Source organism: Netta rufina (assembly GCF_964035555.1).
Source record: "Netta rufina genome assembly, chromosome: 7".
NCBI classification, from domain to species: Eukaryota; Metazoa; Chordata; class Aves; order Anseriformes; family Anatidae; genus Netta; species Netta rufina.
In genome coordinates, this window is record NC_140130.1 from 9683999 (window position 1) to 9701613 (window position 17615).

Consider the following 17615-nt stretch of genomic DNA (forward strand, 5'->3'; position numbering starts at 1 on the left):
AACTGGACCAGTTAGATGAGTTTTCTGCAAGTGCAATAAGAATTTCATGTAAAGAGATGCTCTGTTTATTTGTTTCAAACCAAATATTCTGAAAGAACCCACAGAATATCTTCTCAATGTCTTATATTTAGTGCCTTTCATCCTGGGATTTCAGAGTGCTCTGCAATCATGAATTAAGCCTTAAATTCTTACATCAGGGGCTTCTGTATCTAATCCCTGAGTCACGGATGAATAAACTGAGTCACAAAGTGAGTGACTTGCTCAAGGTCATACAATTATGTCAGTAGACAGAAGCAGAAGGCAATTGTTTCCTCTTTCTAATCATATCAATTCTTATTTTTATTATATAGAAGTCAGTTGTCTTGCTCTTTTAGGAGGCTGGGCATATCAGATAAAGGGTCAGCTGTGTGCTTGGGCCACCACCTTCCAGGCAGCACAGAGCACACATGTAACTGTCCATCAACTCACGCAGGTTGTGACAGAGCTTTAGGTGTCAAATGCACGTTAATTTGTCAGGGTGGAGTGTCTTAGTATCTTCATGCTCTTCTTAATCAGAAGTAACTAACCACAGTGCTGAATCCTGAAGTTAAAGCTAGGATATCCATATGGCAGGGAGGCTAAGCCAAGCTGAGTTCATCTCTTTCCTCTATCTGTTCCCATTAGGCTTTCAAGCAAACAGCGGAAATGATTTGAGTATTTTCTAGTGCGACACATGAATTTACAAGGAGATAGTTTAATCACTTAGCCAGTTTGGGTGATTTTTTTCACTGATGTGTGAACTGCTGGCCTCCTAAGCAGGTTGCATTAATATGCAGCTGTACTCCCTTGCTGTGAGACTGGAAGTAGGCTGTAGCTGGACTTCTGATTTTCTGTATGATTATGATGTGATGCTTCACAAGCAACCGTGATCCATGCAGTTTGCAGGGTTGGGCCTCTGATGGGTAGAAGCTTGCTGAACAAGCCATAGCCATGTGTTTTTACACAGTTGTAGATCAGTGGGTTTGCTCTGGAGGCATGCTGTTTGCAGCTGAAGAGTGGACCCAAAAAGGGAGCTCTGAGGAGGATGAGTCATTTGATAGCAGACTGACCCTGACACCTCCGAATTCATACATGTGATGAAATAGGTTTTGATCCTCTGCAATGAAGAAGAAAAAGTTCGCTCACATCTGTCTCTTTGAAATAAAAACAAATGTAGATAGGTCATTGCAAAATCTGTTCATTAAAGATTAATTCCTAAAGAAATTATGAAATATTTTTCTCATATGACTTCTGCAATAGCAGCGGATATCAGTAGCTAGCAATTCTTACTAGCATAGGTTTGGCACTTGAATTAACAGTTTCATTTTGCATAATTCTGTTCTGCTTCAACCAACAAGGCAATTTTATTAATGTGCCACTTCTGTAGGCACAGTGTTCACTATAAGTATGATTCTATGTCACTGTTGCCTGATCTCATCATACTTGATGTTTTTTTTAAAGCCCCAGCTGCTGAAACCATCTGATTCCATGAGCATATCAGCATATTCCATTCGTAATTTAACAAGTTCTAACTCTTTTGACTGAAAAGGTGAGCCTTGAAAAATTGAACTGGCACTATATTAACAGTAAGCATCAAGCACAACTGTACAGTATCTCATGGTGTTTTAGCTCTGTCGGGTTGTACAGTGGAATAGGTCTGTGTGTACAAGGAGATACAGTGGCAGTAATGTTTGCATGTAAGTTTATTCTAAAAAGTACCAAAATCCTAAGCAGATCTTTAACATTGTTTCTGGGACAGATGATGAAACAAAGAAAGGTGGTGAAGAGGACGCAGGCTTGCGCAATGCATTGTGTGGTGGTGGCGGGGCTGCATCCCAACATGTGCCTCCCTTGTGATACCCCTCTCTGGTTTCCCAATAAGTTGTTTATAGCCCAGTGTGAATTCTCCTTGGGAATTCCACTGAAATTATCATAAAAATAGCCTTCTTTTGGTTCATACTTCTCAGCCTTATCTCCCATGGCAATCTCGTTTTAGAATTTAGACTTCCCAGCTCTTCTTTCCTGGCTCAGACTTTGCCAAGGCCATTTCAGCCTTTTATTTTTCTTGGGCTTGGTTCTGAATGTTGATTTACTGCCTCTGACTAAGTGCTTAAATTCTTTCAAGTGTGCAGTGATGTAAACAACTTTATAGCCTGCTGGTATCTAGGGTTCAGCCTCGGGCTACTGAATTTCTCTTTCCTGATCCCATCTAACAGCTGAGTTTTACCCACTTCAGAGGATAAGTACATTAATAAGAACTAAGACTGATTCCCAAAATAACATGCAGCTCGCTTTTACAACTGTTTGTGGCGGAACTCCCCAGAAGGGCTACAGGCTGTGCCTGATGTTTTTAAAAGGGAATGCTCATCCTCTTATGTGACATTTTTGTAGGTAATTGTGGACACACTGGTCTTGTTATGTTGCCTGGAGGCGTACGTATGAACAAATGTTTGAACCTGCGTATTTCTGACATGGTAATTATTTAATTTATCCGCTGGTGAGGTCACTGGTGACAAGGCTACCCGTGGTAACTTTAGTGTTTGGGAGAAGAGGTCTCTGCTTGGATCCTACATAAGGAAATAGCTACGGTTCAGCAATTCCAGTAAAAGGGTACTCCTCCTTGTTGCCACACACAGAGGTGTCTGTCCAGACTGCTTAGCTTCAGCTGGTAGAAAGACAAAGTCAGGGCTGAGAATTTTAAGCTGAGTCTGACAAGCAAAATGATAATTAACAGCAATGAAAGAGAAGCTGTGAATAGTCAGTTTATATGAATATAAAATATATGTGATTTATGCTTTAGATGTGATGAGTACTGAGTGTCATAACTCTTCTGCTCTTGTGTTTTCTAGCCTGTCAAATGTACTCTGCCTCCTACAAGGGAGCTCTGGTGATCATCACTGTCACCAGTGCTCCTTGTGGTGCAGGGGAAGCAGCAATGTACTGTCAGAACTGAAAAATAATCCTATTCACATACGCAGTATGTACTTGTCTGTTGTGTGCATATGATGGTATTTGTAGATACCCAGATCAGTCTGTTTTCTAGAACTGACTAATACTTGGAAGAATTACAAGATGACACAAATTACTAAGAAGAAGGTATTAGCAGATTTAACTGAGCAAGACATAGTCAACATACAATGCCATTCCAAAATGGAAAGCCTAAGGGAAGATGATGGATTACAGGTTAAGTAATTGGGGTCTCAACCTGATTCTGTATTAATCTAGGTGCATTGATTTAGTTGTATTTACAGAATTTAGATAAAATCCTCAAAGTTCCTTGATGAGGAAGATCTTTTCCCCTTTTCCAACTCCTCTGTTTCTTCCTTTCCCTTATAGCTTACCAAAATAAAATAACAATTAAAAGGACAAAAACTAATCCCAGACACTTGAATCTTTAAGCTTTTTAACATGGCTAATCCTGTTTTGCCAATGCCTTTTGAGTGGTTTGACTCTCCCCCACCCAACAAGTGATGCTAATGATTGTTAATGGACTATTTCTTCAAGGGGGGTAAAGGAAGGAAGACTCATAGGTTTTATAAAGTATTATCAAATAGCACGTCAATCTTCATGTAAATGCAGAACAGGTAGATCTTTCTTACCTTGTTCAAGTTATCACTAATTTGCAGTGTGGGCAGGCAGGACCAAATTTTTAGATACGACCATACTAAAACTTATAATTTTGTTGGTATGAGTCTCTTTAAAATTATTATAGCTCTACAGGAAATTAATGTTTTATTAGAAAACATTTCTTTTTACATAATTTGCCTATGGTAAACTCTATCTCAGAAGTTCAGTTGTAGACACTAACAATGAGGATGCATTGCTTAAAATTCCAGGCCTGAAGAGAACACAGTGTGAACATGCTGCATTGCTTCTGATACACAAGGTAACTTGACTATTTAAGCAGAAGTTGAGTTTTCTGTGTGTGCTGCATTGTGTCTTAGGCAATGTTTATGGCTAACTGACAGCTGTCACTTAGGTTGGAATGAAAGTCGCATTATTTTAAAGGCTAGTCTTGCCTTTTCAAATTTATAACAATGGTGTCTGTAATAAGATTAAACAGAGTTAAGAACCTAGATACAGCAGCCTTCTATTCGAGTAAATCTTGTAAGTTAATTAAAATCACACTATTCCTCTGGTATAAAACATGCATGTGTTTGTCTTGTAGAATGGTGCTATTGCAGAAATTCTATGTTTCTCTTATGCAGCGGATTATTATACAGGTTAGCAAGTGCCAGTGCATAGTGGGGCCCTGGAATGATACAAAGGAAGTAGTGAATTTCTTGCAAAGACCTAGCAACCTCTTAATGTTTTGTGTTTTCTTAGAAAGTGCTGCTGCCTACCATGGAAGGGTCTTGTCTAGTACCTGCAATTAACAATTGTCATCCTAAACTTTTGGTATGAATCAAATCACCCAGCTCTTCCAAATTCCACATGTACTTATTAATGCTCTCAGCTCTGTAGCAGACCCTGTTTTTGTCACTTATTTTGTAGTTAGATGCTAGTTTTAAAAACAGAACATTAGATGACAAAAGAATTTTCTTCTGATGCTTCTAAAAAATAGCTTTTTTTTCCTGATTGTAGGACCAGAAAGGCCAATGCAGGGAAGAAAGCAATCACTAGCACATAAATGATGCAGGAGCTAAATATGATCATACTGAAATATCGTGTGATATTACATATTACATAAAAGCTTGGTCTGTATATTGACATGATCATAAAGAACTACTCTTTTATATCCAATTGTTTGTTGTCAAAATTGTACTTAAAAGTATGTGCATGCAATATAAAAATGCTGAAGAATTTGAAAATGATATTTAACCTATCATGGAATATTTCAATTGGTGACATACATGGTATTTAATACTCTGAGACTGAATTTCCTAGTGCAGTAAATAGGTCGCAACTTTAATCATAAGTCATAGCAAAATACACATTTGTTGCTTTAAAGTAGTTCAGTGGAATTAGTGAAAGCAGACTAGATCCCCTCATAAGCTATCTGAAGCTAAGCCAAAAATAGTGGATGTTAATTCCATTTCTATCCTAATCCTTTCTCTGCTTGTCTAACAATTTTCTATATGTTCATAGAGGGTGTTTGCCTCAAAGTTCATGCTTTCTTGTTTGCATATTCAGGTGCAGATTTCCTTTGAATTTTCAAATGAAAATCTCAGCTCATTTCAGAATATACTATAGGTATTTTTGAATATGATTACTGTCCTAGAAATGAAGAATTTCCTTAAAACAAACAAAAAAACCAACAAAGTTAAGCAAAGCAGTCTTCACCCAATGTGTGTGAAGTTCCAGGTCTGTAAGTACCCAAGTCAGCTGTGTTTGTGTTCATGTTTCACACGGGTAATCCATTTCCTGGTTAGCTGGAAATACACAAAAGACACAAAATGCAGTGGCACTGCATGACTATAAAATTGTAGCAGAGAGGTTCCTCATTTTGATTATTTTGCTTGCTTTTTAAACAAGCATTGCACCATTCTCAGCACCTGTCTCCAGCTCCTCCCTGGTAAGCAATAAGTGTTGGTGTACACACCTAGACACATCTGCTCCTTCCACTTCTCAGAAGCCATCAGCTGGATGCTGTCTGCCTGTACTCATGTAGGAAGGATGGTATCTCCAGTGTGTGTGCATGCATTGTTGTGCTACCTCTTCTAGGGAGGCTTATGTACATGTGAGTTTTTGCATGCTCTGGGGAATCAGCTCCAGCATTGTGCATGTGAAATGAAGATGTTTGGGAAGGCAGGTACGGAATTGCATGTAATTTCCAAAGTCTTAGGAAGAAAGGCACCACTTGTGTGGGTTTGCTCTGGTTGCAGTGGTAAGTGTTTCTTCAGAGGGGATGGTCTTTGTTTCCTTCCTCTGCTGCCATTAGTGATCAGTGCAGCTGGATGTTCAGCTGGATTGATGATCTGATGTAGTGAGTGCTGAGCCAGTTTTAAAAAAAAAAAAAAAAAAAAAAAATCTGGGTCAAGAAGCAGATGGAGTTTGTGACACAGTTGTGTGCACACTCACGCTAATATGAAATGTAGTGGGAACACTTGGCTGCAGCGGAAGTGAGCAAAGGCCAGGTCTACCAGACGTTTGTTCTGTATCGCCTTTTCCAGAGCTCCATGTGGGCGCGTCTATCTCACAGCCCTGCCTGTGTCAGGTGGGCAAAATGTACTGGTTGTGTAAGGGCTTGTAGGTCTCTCAAGAGTAGGAAGGGAACAGGCAGTAGAGGGGGGAAAGCAATAGGTGGCCTATAAATGGGGAAATGTTCAGGCTGTGTGTGAAAATGTGAGTTTGGATTTCAACATGACAGAGAAGTGCATTATTGTGAAGGAAGCTGATTCATCTTGTTTCAATGGGGCTTTGTTTTTTTTCACTTCTTTTTTCCCCATCCTTAGCTATGTCCTAAAGTACCTGGTGAGGTGCTGTTTTGCTGAACTAGTGTGTGCTCATTGGTTTTTAAGGTCCAAAAGTCATAGGGTAATAGTTACATTTGTGCTAGCATGGAAGAATGTTTGTGTATCTGAGCAAAGATAACATTCAAATGGCGTTGATAGCTCTTGATTATGCTGTTATATATGTATTGGTACATGTGTAAGATATGTAGCATTGGCCCATGTTTAGTTATAATTTCAGCTGCAGTAGGAGTCTATATGGGTGCGACAAAAAATACGACTCTCGGGTGTTCTCTGAAGGTTTCATTGCAAACATCACACAAGATGTTTTCAGTGATGTATACTTGGACCGTTTCATTCAGGAGAATGTTTCTGCTTCTCATTCAGATGATGAATCAAACTGAAATTTGCATCAGCTCGTTACACAGGTGTCTGCAGAAATGCTATGTAAAGCACAGATCTTGTTACCTGCGTATGCATACACATTTAAATCTTGTCAACTTTCTGAGAGAGCTCTTTAAAGCTTCCATAGCCTTATAGCATTTACAGCAGGTTATGTTTGAAGTTTTCTTTTGCTTGAGACTCAATATTTGTTACAGGATATTCTTTAGTAAATGTCATTTCATCCAAGTGTGTGAGAGCCTTTGCAGGTGTTATCTTGTAAAGAGATTAAATACAAGGTCTTCACCTTGCAGACAGCTATGCTCTGGTGTTTAATCCTATTGACTCCTTTGAACTCTATGTGGCAGACTATACCCATAGGTGTAAGTGGCTGCAGGATACATAAGACATAGCGGCTGCAAGATAGACATTCTGGAGGAGGGGATGAGGGAAGTATTTTAAAACTGTCCCTTTCCCAGCTCATGCTTCTCTTCTAAGTGTAGGGGGAAATTTTGTGGAGGCTTCTGAAAAACTCATAGAAATATAGCAATAGCCAGCCTGGCAAGAAGTGATTGCTCTTGACTGCAGCTGCACTCAGCAGCGCCTCTAACCCAGGAATCTGACATTTCACACCTAGAAGAAAATATGCTTTTGTTGCTGGCGTTTGTGGGGGTGTTTGTTTTTAATGTTGGCATCCTTGGATGCCACCAGTTGGTGGAGTCCCACAGGCCAGAGAGGCTACGTGACAAATAGAGCAGGCTTGCTGTGGTTGCAGTCCATAACGAGTTTAACTTCTAACTGAACAAATATGAGTGAAGGAGGGGAAATTGCCTTTTTTGGCATACAGTTTTGTCCAAATTTGAGCAAAGCCTAATGCTAAAGGATATTGCTGCCAATCGCAAGTCCATGCTACAAAGTGCACGTCAAGACTCTTCTCAGAGAAGTGATTCCACCCACTGTTACTTGAAATGTTGTCTTGCTCACAGTAATTTCATTATGAAAAATAGCCAGCCCAGGTGGATCTCAAGTGATGGGAAATTTGCAAGATGAAGTGCTAGCTTGCTGAAGTTAGCAATGAAAACACAATCACAAGTGTAAGCGCTGATGGCTGTTTGGATCAGCAGAAGAGCACTTGGTTTGTAGATGGAGCAAAAGGTGTGCTCTTTATCAGTTACGTTGGCAGTTGACTCTCTGATCCTGTAAATATCATATTAAAAGGATCATGTTAAAAGCTCCTCACTGAGAGGTTTGAATGTGCTCCCTTGCTGGTCTCTTGGTGTTATGAGTGAACTTGCATGTTATGTTTACAGAGTGCTTTTGTCCTCCATGTGTACATAGCTGTCTTGTTCCATACACTTGTTTCCTCAGTGAATATGGTTCACAAGAAATTGTGAGCTTTTTCTGTAGGAGTTCTGCTAGGGATGCAGAATGTATAGAGCAGCTCATCTGGTGGAAAGCTTCTGAAAATGGTAACTTGTGGCTCCCACCATACTTTGACACAGCAAATTACCTAGCTGTACTTGACCTGGAAGCTTTATCTGAAGCAAAGAATTAATGCTCAAGATTTTTCTGCTCAACGGAATGAGCTTGATATGTATGTGTCTGTGATACAGGTATACTTCCAGTATTTGTATAGCAAGTTATTTTAATATGCAAGACATCTGATGCTGAAGGAATGTGAGTTGACTACTCACAGTGGAAAACCTGATTCAACTGGAGAAAAAAAAAAAGGGGGACTACTAAATCTGGGTAGATTCAGAAACTGACAACTTCTCCTAAATGTGGGTGTGTTAACACACACTAACAATTTGGAAGGGTAACAAAAGGGTAACAAAAGGATAGTATGCTAATCAGTTGAAGCAAGTGTTTTCCAGCAGTGGCTGCATGCGCTACAAATAGGACAGAACTGATTTTCCATCCAGCTCAGTGGGTCTTGGGGGAGTATCACCTCTGGCCTTTCACTGGATGATCCCTCTTTGCTGCCACCTCCTATCATGTCAGTGGTAAGCTAGAAGGCATGAGAACCATGCTGTGGGCCAGGTGGGTATCTTCGACCTATGCTCCCCAGCTTACCGGTTCTGGGAACACTGGCACTGACTCCACACCAACTTGGCAGGACTCATCTCCTTTTGGTGGTCAAAATGGTTTTGCCCACATTTTCTGTATGGGAACTACTTGATAAAACAGTTGACTAATGTAGTGGTGGTCTTGTGAAATGGAGTTGAAAGAAGCTTGCTAGGAAGGGTAAGGAAAAAGGGAGAACTTGTTCATTTGTTTAGATTCTCAATATCCTTTTTGTTTGAAAACTCCAGTGGTGACTGAATAATTTTTGAAATGATAACATCAAGAGACTAAAAACAGTATTTTGCTTCGTTTTGACAGTACACTTAGCATTGCTGGCTGATGACCATCATGGCAAAAGCTGTCTTTTTTAAAAACATACCTGCCTTTGCTTAACTTGCACGATATCTCTGTATGTCCCCAAAAATGGCTCCAGTAAATTCAAAGGACATGGTACTTGGCACAGTTTGGATGACTATTTTTAGAAGGTAGAAACCAAGGAGAACTTTTTTGTATTGCCTTCTTAAACTGCTTCTTTTTCTCCTCCACTATTTCTTGCAGATTCTTCTTTTTTGCCATGTCAGCTGACAGCCACCAGCTCCACACTCATTCCCACAGGGACACACTGAGTCCTACTTGTCTTGGTCTCTTGAATGTCAACAGTCACCCCCTGTCAAAGAGCTCCTCGAGTCTGATCTGTTCTGGGCAGTCAAGCTTAGAGGAAACGCAAAGCAACAAACAGGAGCTTAGGAAAAGCCATAGTAGCACTGTCTGCCAAACTCTGGGAAATGAGAGTGATGCCAGGAGTGTGCCAAGTCCAAGATGGTCCTTCTCACAGTCTGGGTTGATGGTACCAGATGGATCAGTAGTCCAAACCATGAGCAATCTGTCACCTGATAACAATTCACAGAGCAGAACTAAGCCTGCAAACCATTTCCTTATCGTTGAACGGTCCCCAGCATCCTGGGAAGTGGGTGACACTAAGATGTGTGTGAAGAGCAGCACTGTTGAGAATATTTCTTCAGCCTGCACTGTACACCAGCATAGCACACGCCAAATTGAAGAACCAGGAATTGCTCTTCAGAGAAGCCACTCAGACTTAACTTGCAGTTGCAAACAGCAGAATTACATTGCTCATGTAGAAACCAGTGCTACTCACTCCAGCCTAAGTTCTTCCAGCAGCAAGCATGGTCCATCAGTGGCGAGCATGTCTTTCCAGTCAGAGAGAGATGCATCAGAAACAAATGAAAACACATCTCACTTTAAAAACCTTGGGACTCACCTTCCAGCAATACCTACAGACCAAAAAGTACCCACAAATAGCTTTGACAGTGGTGGTATTCCACGTAACACTACCATTTACACAGATCCTGGAACATTTCACAGTGCTGTTCTTGGACTCCACATGCCTGGCAATGGTTTCCCCAACAGAACAATGTTCAGTCAAGCCACTGGGATTATTCACGGTGGTCTGATTTATGGTAATGTTCCAAACTCTGCATACTCACCAATGGTGGTGCCAGTTCATAACTCTGCAGCACCCTGTAATATAAGGCAGGACTCCTGTCTGAAATTAGATGCTACCGTCCCTGCCTATTGCCATTCTTTGCCCATACCATCTATACAACTTGTTCCACGGTTGGTGTGCTCGGTTAGCGAGTCAGGAAAAGAGCAGGCAGCCCCTGGCTATTTTCATTCCTTTTCTACTTCAGACATTCTGACATACCCTAAGCTTGTGTCTTCAGTAAGTGAATCAGGCCTGGATGCCAAGAGAGTCCTGAAGTGCTGTAGCATTCCTGGAGAACAACTGCAGCATGCTCCGCACTGCACTCAGCAGGAAAGATCTCCTCCAGAAGCACAGGCTGCCTGTGCTGCCTTTAGCAACCATCAAGGCACAGATGTGGTAATGAAAACCAAGGATATGTGGACTATGACCTCTGTGAATGATCTAACCAAAGGACTAAAAGCAGCTCTTGAGCATAGAGATGCCGAGGTACAAACTCTTCCCACCATGGAATGCAAATCTGTGGCAACAAGCCCAGCAGCTGCAGCAGAAGGTCACTCACACGTGTTCCCAGAGGTGAACCTGGAGCAGCAAGACCTGGAGGCCCCCAAATCTCCTGTACGTGAAGTGAGATGGGATGATGAAGGAATGACGTGGGAAGTGTATGGGGCATCTGTGGATCCAGAGGTCCTTGGCCTAGCCATTCAGAAACATCTTGAGATTCAAATAGAACAATTCCAGACAGAGCCCCTTCAGCTGGCTGGGAAAAGAAAGGAGGATTCTTTCAATAAGGAGACGACATCTGATAAAACAGGGAAGAAAAGACCCTTCAGAACAATGATGCATTCCCTGAGATACCCCAGCTGTTGCACTCGTTCCAGTACTGCAGTGGAGTGAGCATAGCTGTAGGACAGCCATGCTTTTTTTTTTCAATTGTAAATAATGCTGGCTCTTAAGTGTGAACACAAGTACATGTGGACAATCCACTTTGGGATAAGTGGGAAAAGTTCAGTGGCCATCAGCTACACAGCAAAGCAAGGAAAAACTCATGATTGGGCAATACAACAGAGGACGTAGGGTTGTCTCTGTCATGTCATCTGACTGCTTTGACTGTATTTAATGTAGCCCTTACTCTTCTATGTTGGTTTTACATAATATTGTAAGGAATAAGACCTTTTATAAATGATGCATCTTTTTAAAATAATGTTGATTTTTTTTCCGTTTTTTAATAATTTAGGGTTAAGCAGAGTTAGGAAATGATGCTTTAATCAAAATTCTTAGCTTTCCATCCTGCTCACTAAGTTTCGGTAGCTACTTTGCTGTTAATTTATGCTAATACTGACTGTAAACCCACTTGAGTTGTAGACAAAATGACAAAGTGGTGAATGCTGTATTACAAATAACTAACTTTTGCTACACAATTCTGTGATGTGACTGTTATTACTAGCCTGAACTCATCCCTTTGCAAGCTGATGTGTAATTGGAGGATGCTCCTGCAACTTTCAAAATAGTCTGTAGTTATGATGAATTACACCCTCAATATGCAGAACTGATGTTTACCAACTGATGCAAATGTGAAGTATTACCAAAGATGACTCATGTAATGTGAATTGCGTATTGAATGTTTATTTCTTGAAGACACAAAACAAAAGCTGTTCATAATAGTCTGTCACACTATCATACCCTACAACTCAAAAGCAGTCTTGTTTTTCTTATATTAAAAGTAATTTCCAGAGAGTTCCTTTTATGTGTGTCTGTCCTGAAGTGGTTACTTTGTTGTGGCATAAGCCACAGAGGACAATTTGCATGTAGTGTTCACCAGTCCCATGCTCCATATCTGATCTGATGTCAAGTGTCTGATTTTGTCTTCATCAAAGTACAGCTCAAAATAAGATTATTTGTTCTGAGTGCCTTAGTCATTCAGGCAGCTTAAGGATTTATTTTCTCTCCAAAACAATTTTGTAAAGCAAACAAATTCCCATTGAGAAACCTTTTTTTTTATACTGTAATACAGATATAGCGCAGAGCCTGTTTGAAGTGAAAGAATTGTCAAGAAACCTGTTGGTAACAAAAATAGTGTTTGTATCTGTGGATTTCCTATGATTTGGGAAAGGTTTAAAATACAAGACATGTTAGTGCACACTTGGAAAAATCCCTACTCATCTGAATGTTAACTACGTGGATAAAATAAGTTGGTTTATTTGTATGGTGAATGCATGTTTAAAAAAAAAAAAAGATTCACTGCATTTGGGTTTTTTTTTTTTTTAATTGAAATACAATCAGGTTGTACTTACATATTCTTCATGTTAGATCTCTGTTCAAATGTTAACTGTTGTAAATATGAGTACTACCTCTGTTTTTGAATGCTTTCTAACTTAGGAAAATCAAAATCCATTTCATTCTACTTTATATATAAGTAGAAGAAAAACATGTTCTAGATTTATAGTTGAGTGGATCTATGCTAAATCTAGATGTTTGTCAAGCAAGGGTGAAATCGGAGTGTGTTCTTTTCTTGAGCCCATTTGAAAAACAGTTAAATTGGGCCTGCGTTTGGTACAAATCCTGTTTCCAGAACTGGCAACTTTAACACTTCTGCTATGGTGCTCTTTCTTTCCTTTGAAACATGGGAACAGCCACCTGCAAATGCAATGTTCCAGATATGGTAAGTCATCCCTGCACGGTAACTGATGTCTCTAGAAGGACTGAACTGTAAATGCTGCTTGATGGCTATGGGACTGATAATGGGCTGAGGTGCTTAGGTCAGTGGTTTAGCGCAGACTGATGATATCAGTATGCTGATAAAATAGCTCTGAAGAAGTTATAATAATTAATTTCACTCAATTATTATAGTAACAAAGGAGGTATGTCACCATATTTACTGTTACTGTTCCCAGAGGAGAGGCCAAGACCTGTCAGACATTTGTCACTGACTGAGTTCATTATCACACGTGTAATTTGAGGTCATCTGTGGCTATAGGATTAATAGTTGAAGTAGAGACTGCTTTTCTTAATGCTTTAAATAAAAACCTTTCATAGTTAATTCATTCAAATAAAATAAATAAAACTACCCTGAAGAGTTGCTTAGTCAGTGTAACACCAGTTCTAAAACCATTGCTTTTATTTATTCGGTCTTCTCTGGCAAGTTTAATTTGCTTTTGGCCTCGTGTTGCTGGAAGCGATCTTTCAGTTGCTAGCTGTTACAGCCTGGATCCTGAGCTGGTTCTGTTAAGAATGGCCACAAATCTCACCCTTTTTTTTTCTCTTTTGCTTTAGGAACATCTGCACTAGAATAAGCTTCACTTCTGGATGTAGCTTGAGAAATTGTGTCCTGTGCAGCTGAGCCAAAAGGCCCCACAGAGCAATGCTACCCCTGGTCTGCTCAGACTGGAGTGAGTGGGGAGGAAAATGCAATCAGCTGTCCTGTGCCCAGCTGTAACCACAGATGTTTCAGAGGAAAAAAAAGCATCTCTGCTGTATGGCCTGAGGAATGTATTTCTTCCTGATCGCTTCTCTGCTTATAGACAGTAAGAAATAATGGCAAGCTGGACTAATTGCATTATTGGATAGACATTTAGTCTTTTAAATCCAAAGCAGTAATGACCTGTCTGGAGACATGCTGAGGTAAGAGGCCTTCTTGAAGGATGTTATTCCTCGTTAAAGATGGAGTGATACAAACTGTGCAGCTTTGCTCAGGAGAAGCAATGTGTGGTGAGGTTAGAATAAAGCAGAGTCTCTGGGCAGAGACAAGACCAGGGGTCCTGGCTCCAAGCGTGGAGCAGGGCCAGGTGCCCTCCAGACACTGCTAGCCCCCTCTTTTGGGAGCTTTTCCAACTGTGAAATTGCAATGTTAATACTTCGTTGCCATCTGTTCCCTTCAGACATGTTGAGGTGATTAATTCGTCTTCCTAAGCCCCTTGAAAATGAAAGCAGTCTATTAGTGCTAAGTAATACTGTTAATTGGCAAAAGAGAGGGAGGCAGCATGTGGGTTTATGAGATGGAAATAAATCATTCTAATCAACTCCTGCCATACCAGTTAAATAACCTGGCTGCATCAGTCACTTGTGCCTTTCCCTTTTAGGACTCTAAGTGAGAAGGGAGAGTTTTGGTTTCTAAGCTGTCTTTTGTTTCCTGCTATTCACAACTATAGATCTGAAATGATGAAAACAACATGCCTATCGAGATTCTTTCCAAAGCCTTGTTATTTAAATAGGTCACAAGATCCAGCTGGCTCTCTGCAAATAAGGAGACTAATGCCTGTGAGCCTCTGGGTAGAGCCCTGGGCAGCTCGTGTCCGTGGCTGAGAGATGGGGCAGTCAGTGGCAGCCCGCTCACCTGCCCTGCAAGGGGGCTAGCTCTAGAGAGCACCACATGGTTTGTGAAGGGGAAGAGATGGGTAAGTTGTATGGCTTAACGGGATTTTGTTCCTTTTCTCACTCGTAAAGGAGCTTGCAGCCAAAAATTCTGCCCTGTATAAAAATGGGTGTGCTCCTTATTCACCTATGTAAGCTTAAACAAGCATACCCATTTTGTGGGGCAACACCTCTATACTCCCCAAAAAATGGTGTTGCTGAGTTATTTCTTCTTCCAGAAGATGCTTTGCAGACAGGTCCTTGGAGAGGGGCTGAACTGTGAAGTCCTGGTGCAGGACTAAGTACCCCGTCTCTTGTGCTGACTGGCATCAAAGAAGGAAATGAGTGTTCAGCTGTTGGCACAGTCACTTGGGTGTCCAGCTTCCATCTTTCTGGGTCGCTGCAAATGCTGGGCCTTGAGTTGGCAGCCATCACATGTCCAAGGGCCAATGTGTTCAGATAGCAGAGTACTAAGCTGTAGCTTGTAAGTCTTTAGAAGCATTAATCCTATCAAATATGTGACCTAAACAGATGTCATCTATCTTATTATCAGCCTTTCAATATACTATAGCTACGCCACTCAGACAGCATGTGAAGGAAGCTTAGAAAACGCAGAGGAAAGCCCGAGCGAGGAAATGACGTTGCAAACCTCCATCCTGTTCCAACCACCTCCTGCTCACTTCCTGGCAAAAAAAAAAAAAAAAGGCAACTCCAACAACAATGCTGTTTGTGTGGCTGTGGCTCAGCAATGTAGTAAAGGAGAAATTTCGTCCCCCCTGCAGTTAAAGGTAGCATTATTTCACAAATCTGGGTCAGGAGCCTTCCATGAAGTATTGTGCAGTGATGCTGCTGGCCAGAACGCATCTCCTAGCTCCACCTGGTGCTCAGCCTGGCAGTACAGATCCACTCCTCCCCCTCTTATGGTCCCTGCTTCTATCCTGCAACTTTAACTGTAAAGCAGAGATGGGTTCACAGCTCCCTGTGCAGTGAACCTTGCAGAAACACCCGTTTGTTTGTGCCTTCCAGTGCAAAACTGCTGACGAGCAGCTCTCTGCTGCGTGCTAAGCAGGCAGAACCATTGGGGCTTGGGTGGTGTGATCTGACCTGCGCTATACTGCCCTGACAGCAGGAGCTGGTATTTTGGGTCCTTCCCCTGCCACAGACGCTTCACCATCAGTAATGATACATGCACAAAAAGTCAGTCCTTTCTCTCTTTGCAATAGCTGCAGATAATTTACTTGCCCTACTGCTAGCACTGGCTGTACTGCACGTTTCTTCACCCCACATTGGGACTGAGCTGAAATCCCTGCATGCGTATCAGTTTAATGCTGCCCTGTGGTCGTGTTGTCTGGAAAACCCTACAAATACTATTGCCTCTGAGAATCCAATTTCATGCAAGCCTGTATATTAATTTGAATTTATGGTGTTATGGTTTATGTTATTCATTTCTTCCTTGTTTTCAGCGATCTGTATTTGCTAAGTGTTATGACTTTTCAGCATCAACCTCACTCTAACAGAATTATGGGTTAATTTAGTGCCATGCTGCTGTAGTGGCTTTCTTTAAAAGGATCTTGGAAAAATATAAGTGTTTCTGAAAAAGCAGAAGAGACCTGTTTTGACTGCATAATGTCTGTTGTTCAGCAAACCACTTCTGCCAAATAACAGCAAACCCTAGAGCGTAGCAAAGCTGTCAGATAAAGCAGCCCTTGTGCCTTAAGCCTACGTTGGGATGCCTTTCCTGTTTCAGTTCTGGCTGGAGTGTTTGTATAAATGTGTGTGTGTATTTATATATGCATATGAGGAAAACCTTACACAGCTGTTTCATTACAGTCTGAATCTGTGATAGATCTGAAGTAGGCTGAAGCTTTGTAAAAACCAGTTTTAGGTGAGTTAGATTTGTTTGACGTTGCACGCTGTTCATATGCCTCCCTCCCTGCCTTTGTGAGCCTGTGGGTGCTGTGCATGAGTGCTGACAGAGCCCCTGCCCCCCAGGGCTGCAGAAAGCAGGTCCCCGGCTCTCTGCTGCCATCACCTCCCCGGCAGCCCCACTCCTGCCTTCCAGTACAGGTGCTGCTGTGGCGGGGGAACCCACCTGGGTCAGCTCCATGCTTTCCACACACCCAGGAGCTGGATCCAGCCTTTGTGCTGCAGGCACCACGGCAGCAGTGTTCAGGGTGCTTCGTGTCTTCTCCTCAGGTTCTCATTCAAGATAGTCCATGTTTCTGTGAGAGAAACAACAACAATCTGGGTATTTTATGGCTCTGTGTGACATAAAGTATTTCTTTCAAGTGGGGACATGAAAATTGGAGACTCCTACCCAGTACCAGATGCTCTTCCCTGCATCATTTTCCTGGCTTTCTAGCTTTGCAGAAGCCAAATGTCTTTTGCCAAGACAATTAATTATAACCTAGTCAAGTTCATCCCTCCCAACCCTGCCATAACAAGCAGGAGGTAATGGATGATTGGAGAAATACACTGTGCAGGAGTACTTTTTTTTTAATGCTTTTTATATTTCTAATCTAGATGCAAAGTGAGTCTTTGGGAACAATGTTTCAGAGAAGATGTCCTGAGGCCACTGGAAACTTTGTGTTCGATAACTGGGCACAAAACTGATTGCTCACCCTTAGCCTGCCTCTGAGCCATCCTCAAAGCAGCCAAACGGAAAGCAGCTGTCCTGCCCTGTCCCCCCGTCCCCCAAACCAGGTAACTGCAGGGTGAAAAACACAGGGGCTTGCAACCCAAAATGCAGCTCTTCAGGAAACTAGGTTCCTGAAATGTGAGCAGTGAGCTCTACACGCACATTGTAAGCTTCTCCATTGATGTTCTGACTTCTTAACTTCACAGCCTTTTTAACATCCCACGTGTGCTGTGTAGTTATTAAAAAATGACTATGTAGTTTATACAGGACG

At 41.5% G+C, this 17615-nt stretch overlaps 1 protein-coding gene across 1 annotated transcript; it reads left to right on the forward strand.

Moving 5' to 3' along the window:
- Window positions 1–9429: 9429 nt before the first annotated feature.
- LOC311211346 (GRIN2-like protein) lies at window positions 9430–11253 on the forward strand (the record flags this gene model as incomplete). Its single annotated transcript, XM_084289996.1, has 1 exon — window positions 9430–11253. The coding sequence occupies one exon, from the start codon at window positions 9430–9432 to the stop codon at window positions 11251–11253; it is 1824 nt and encodes a 607-aa protein (XP_084146122.1).
- Between the last annotated feature and the right edge of the window lie 6362 nt (window positions 11254–17615).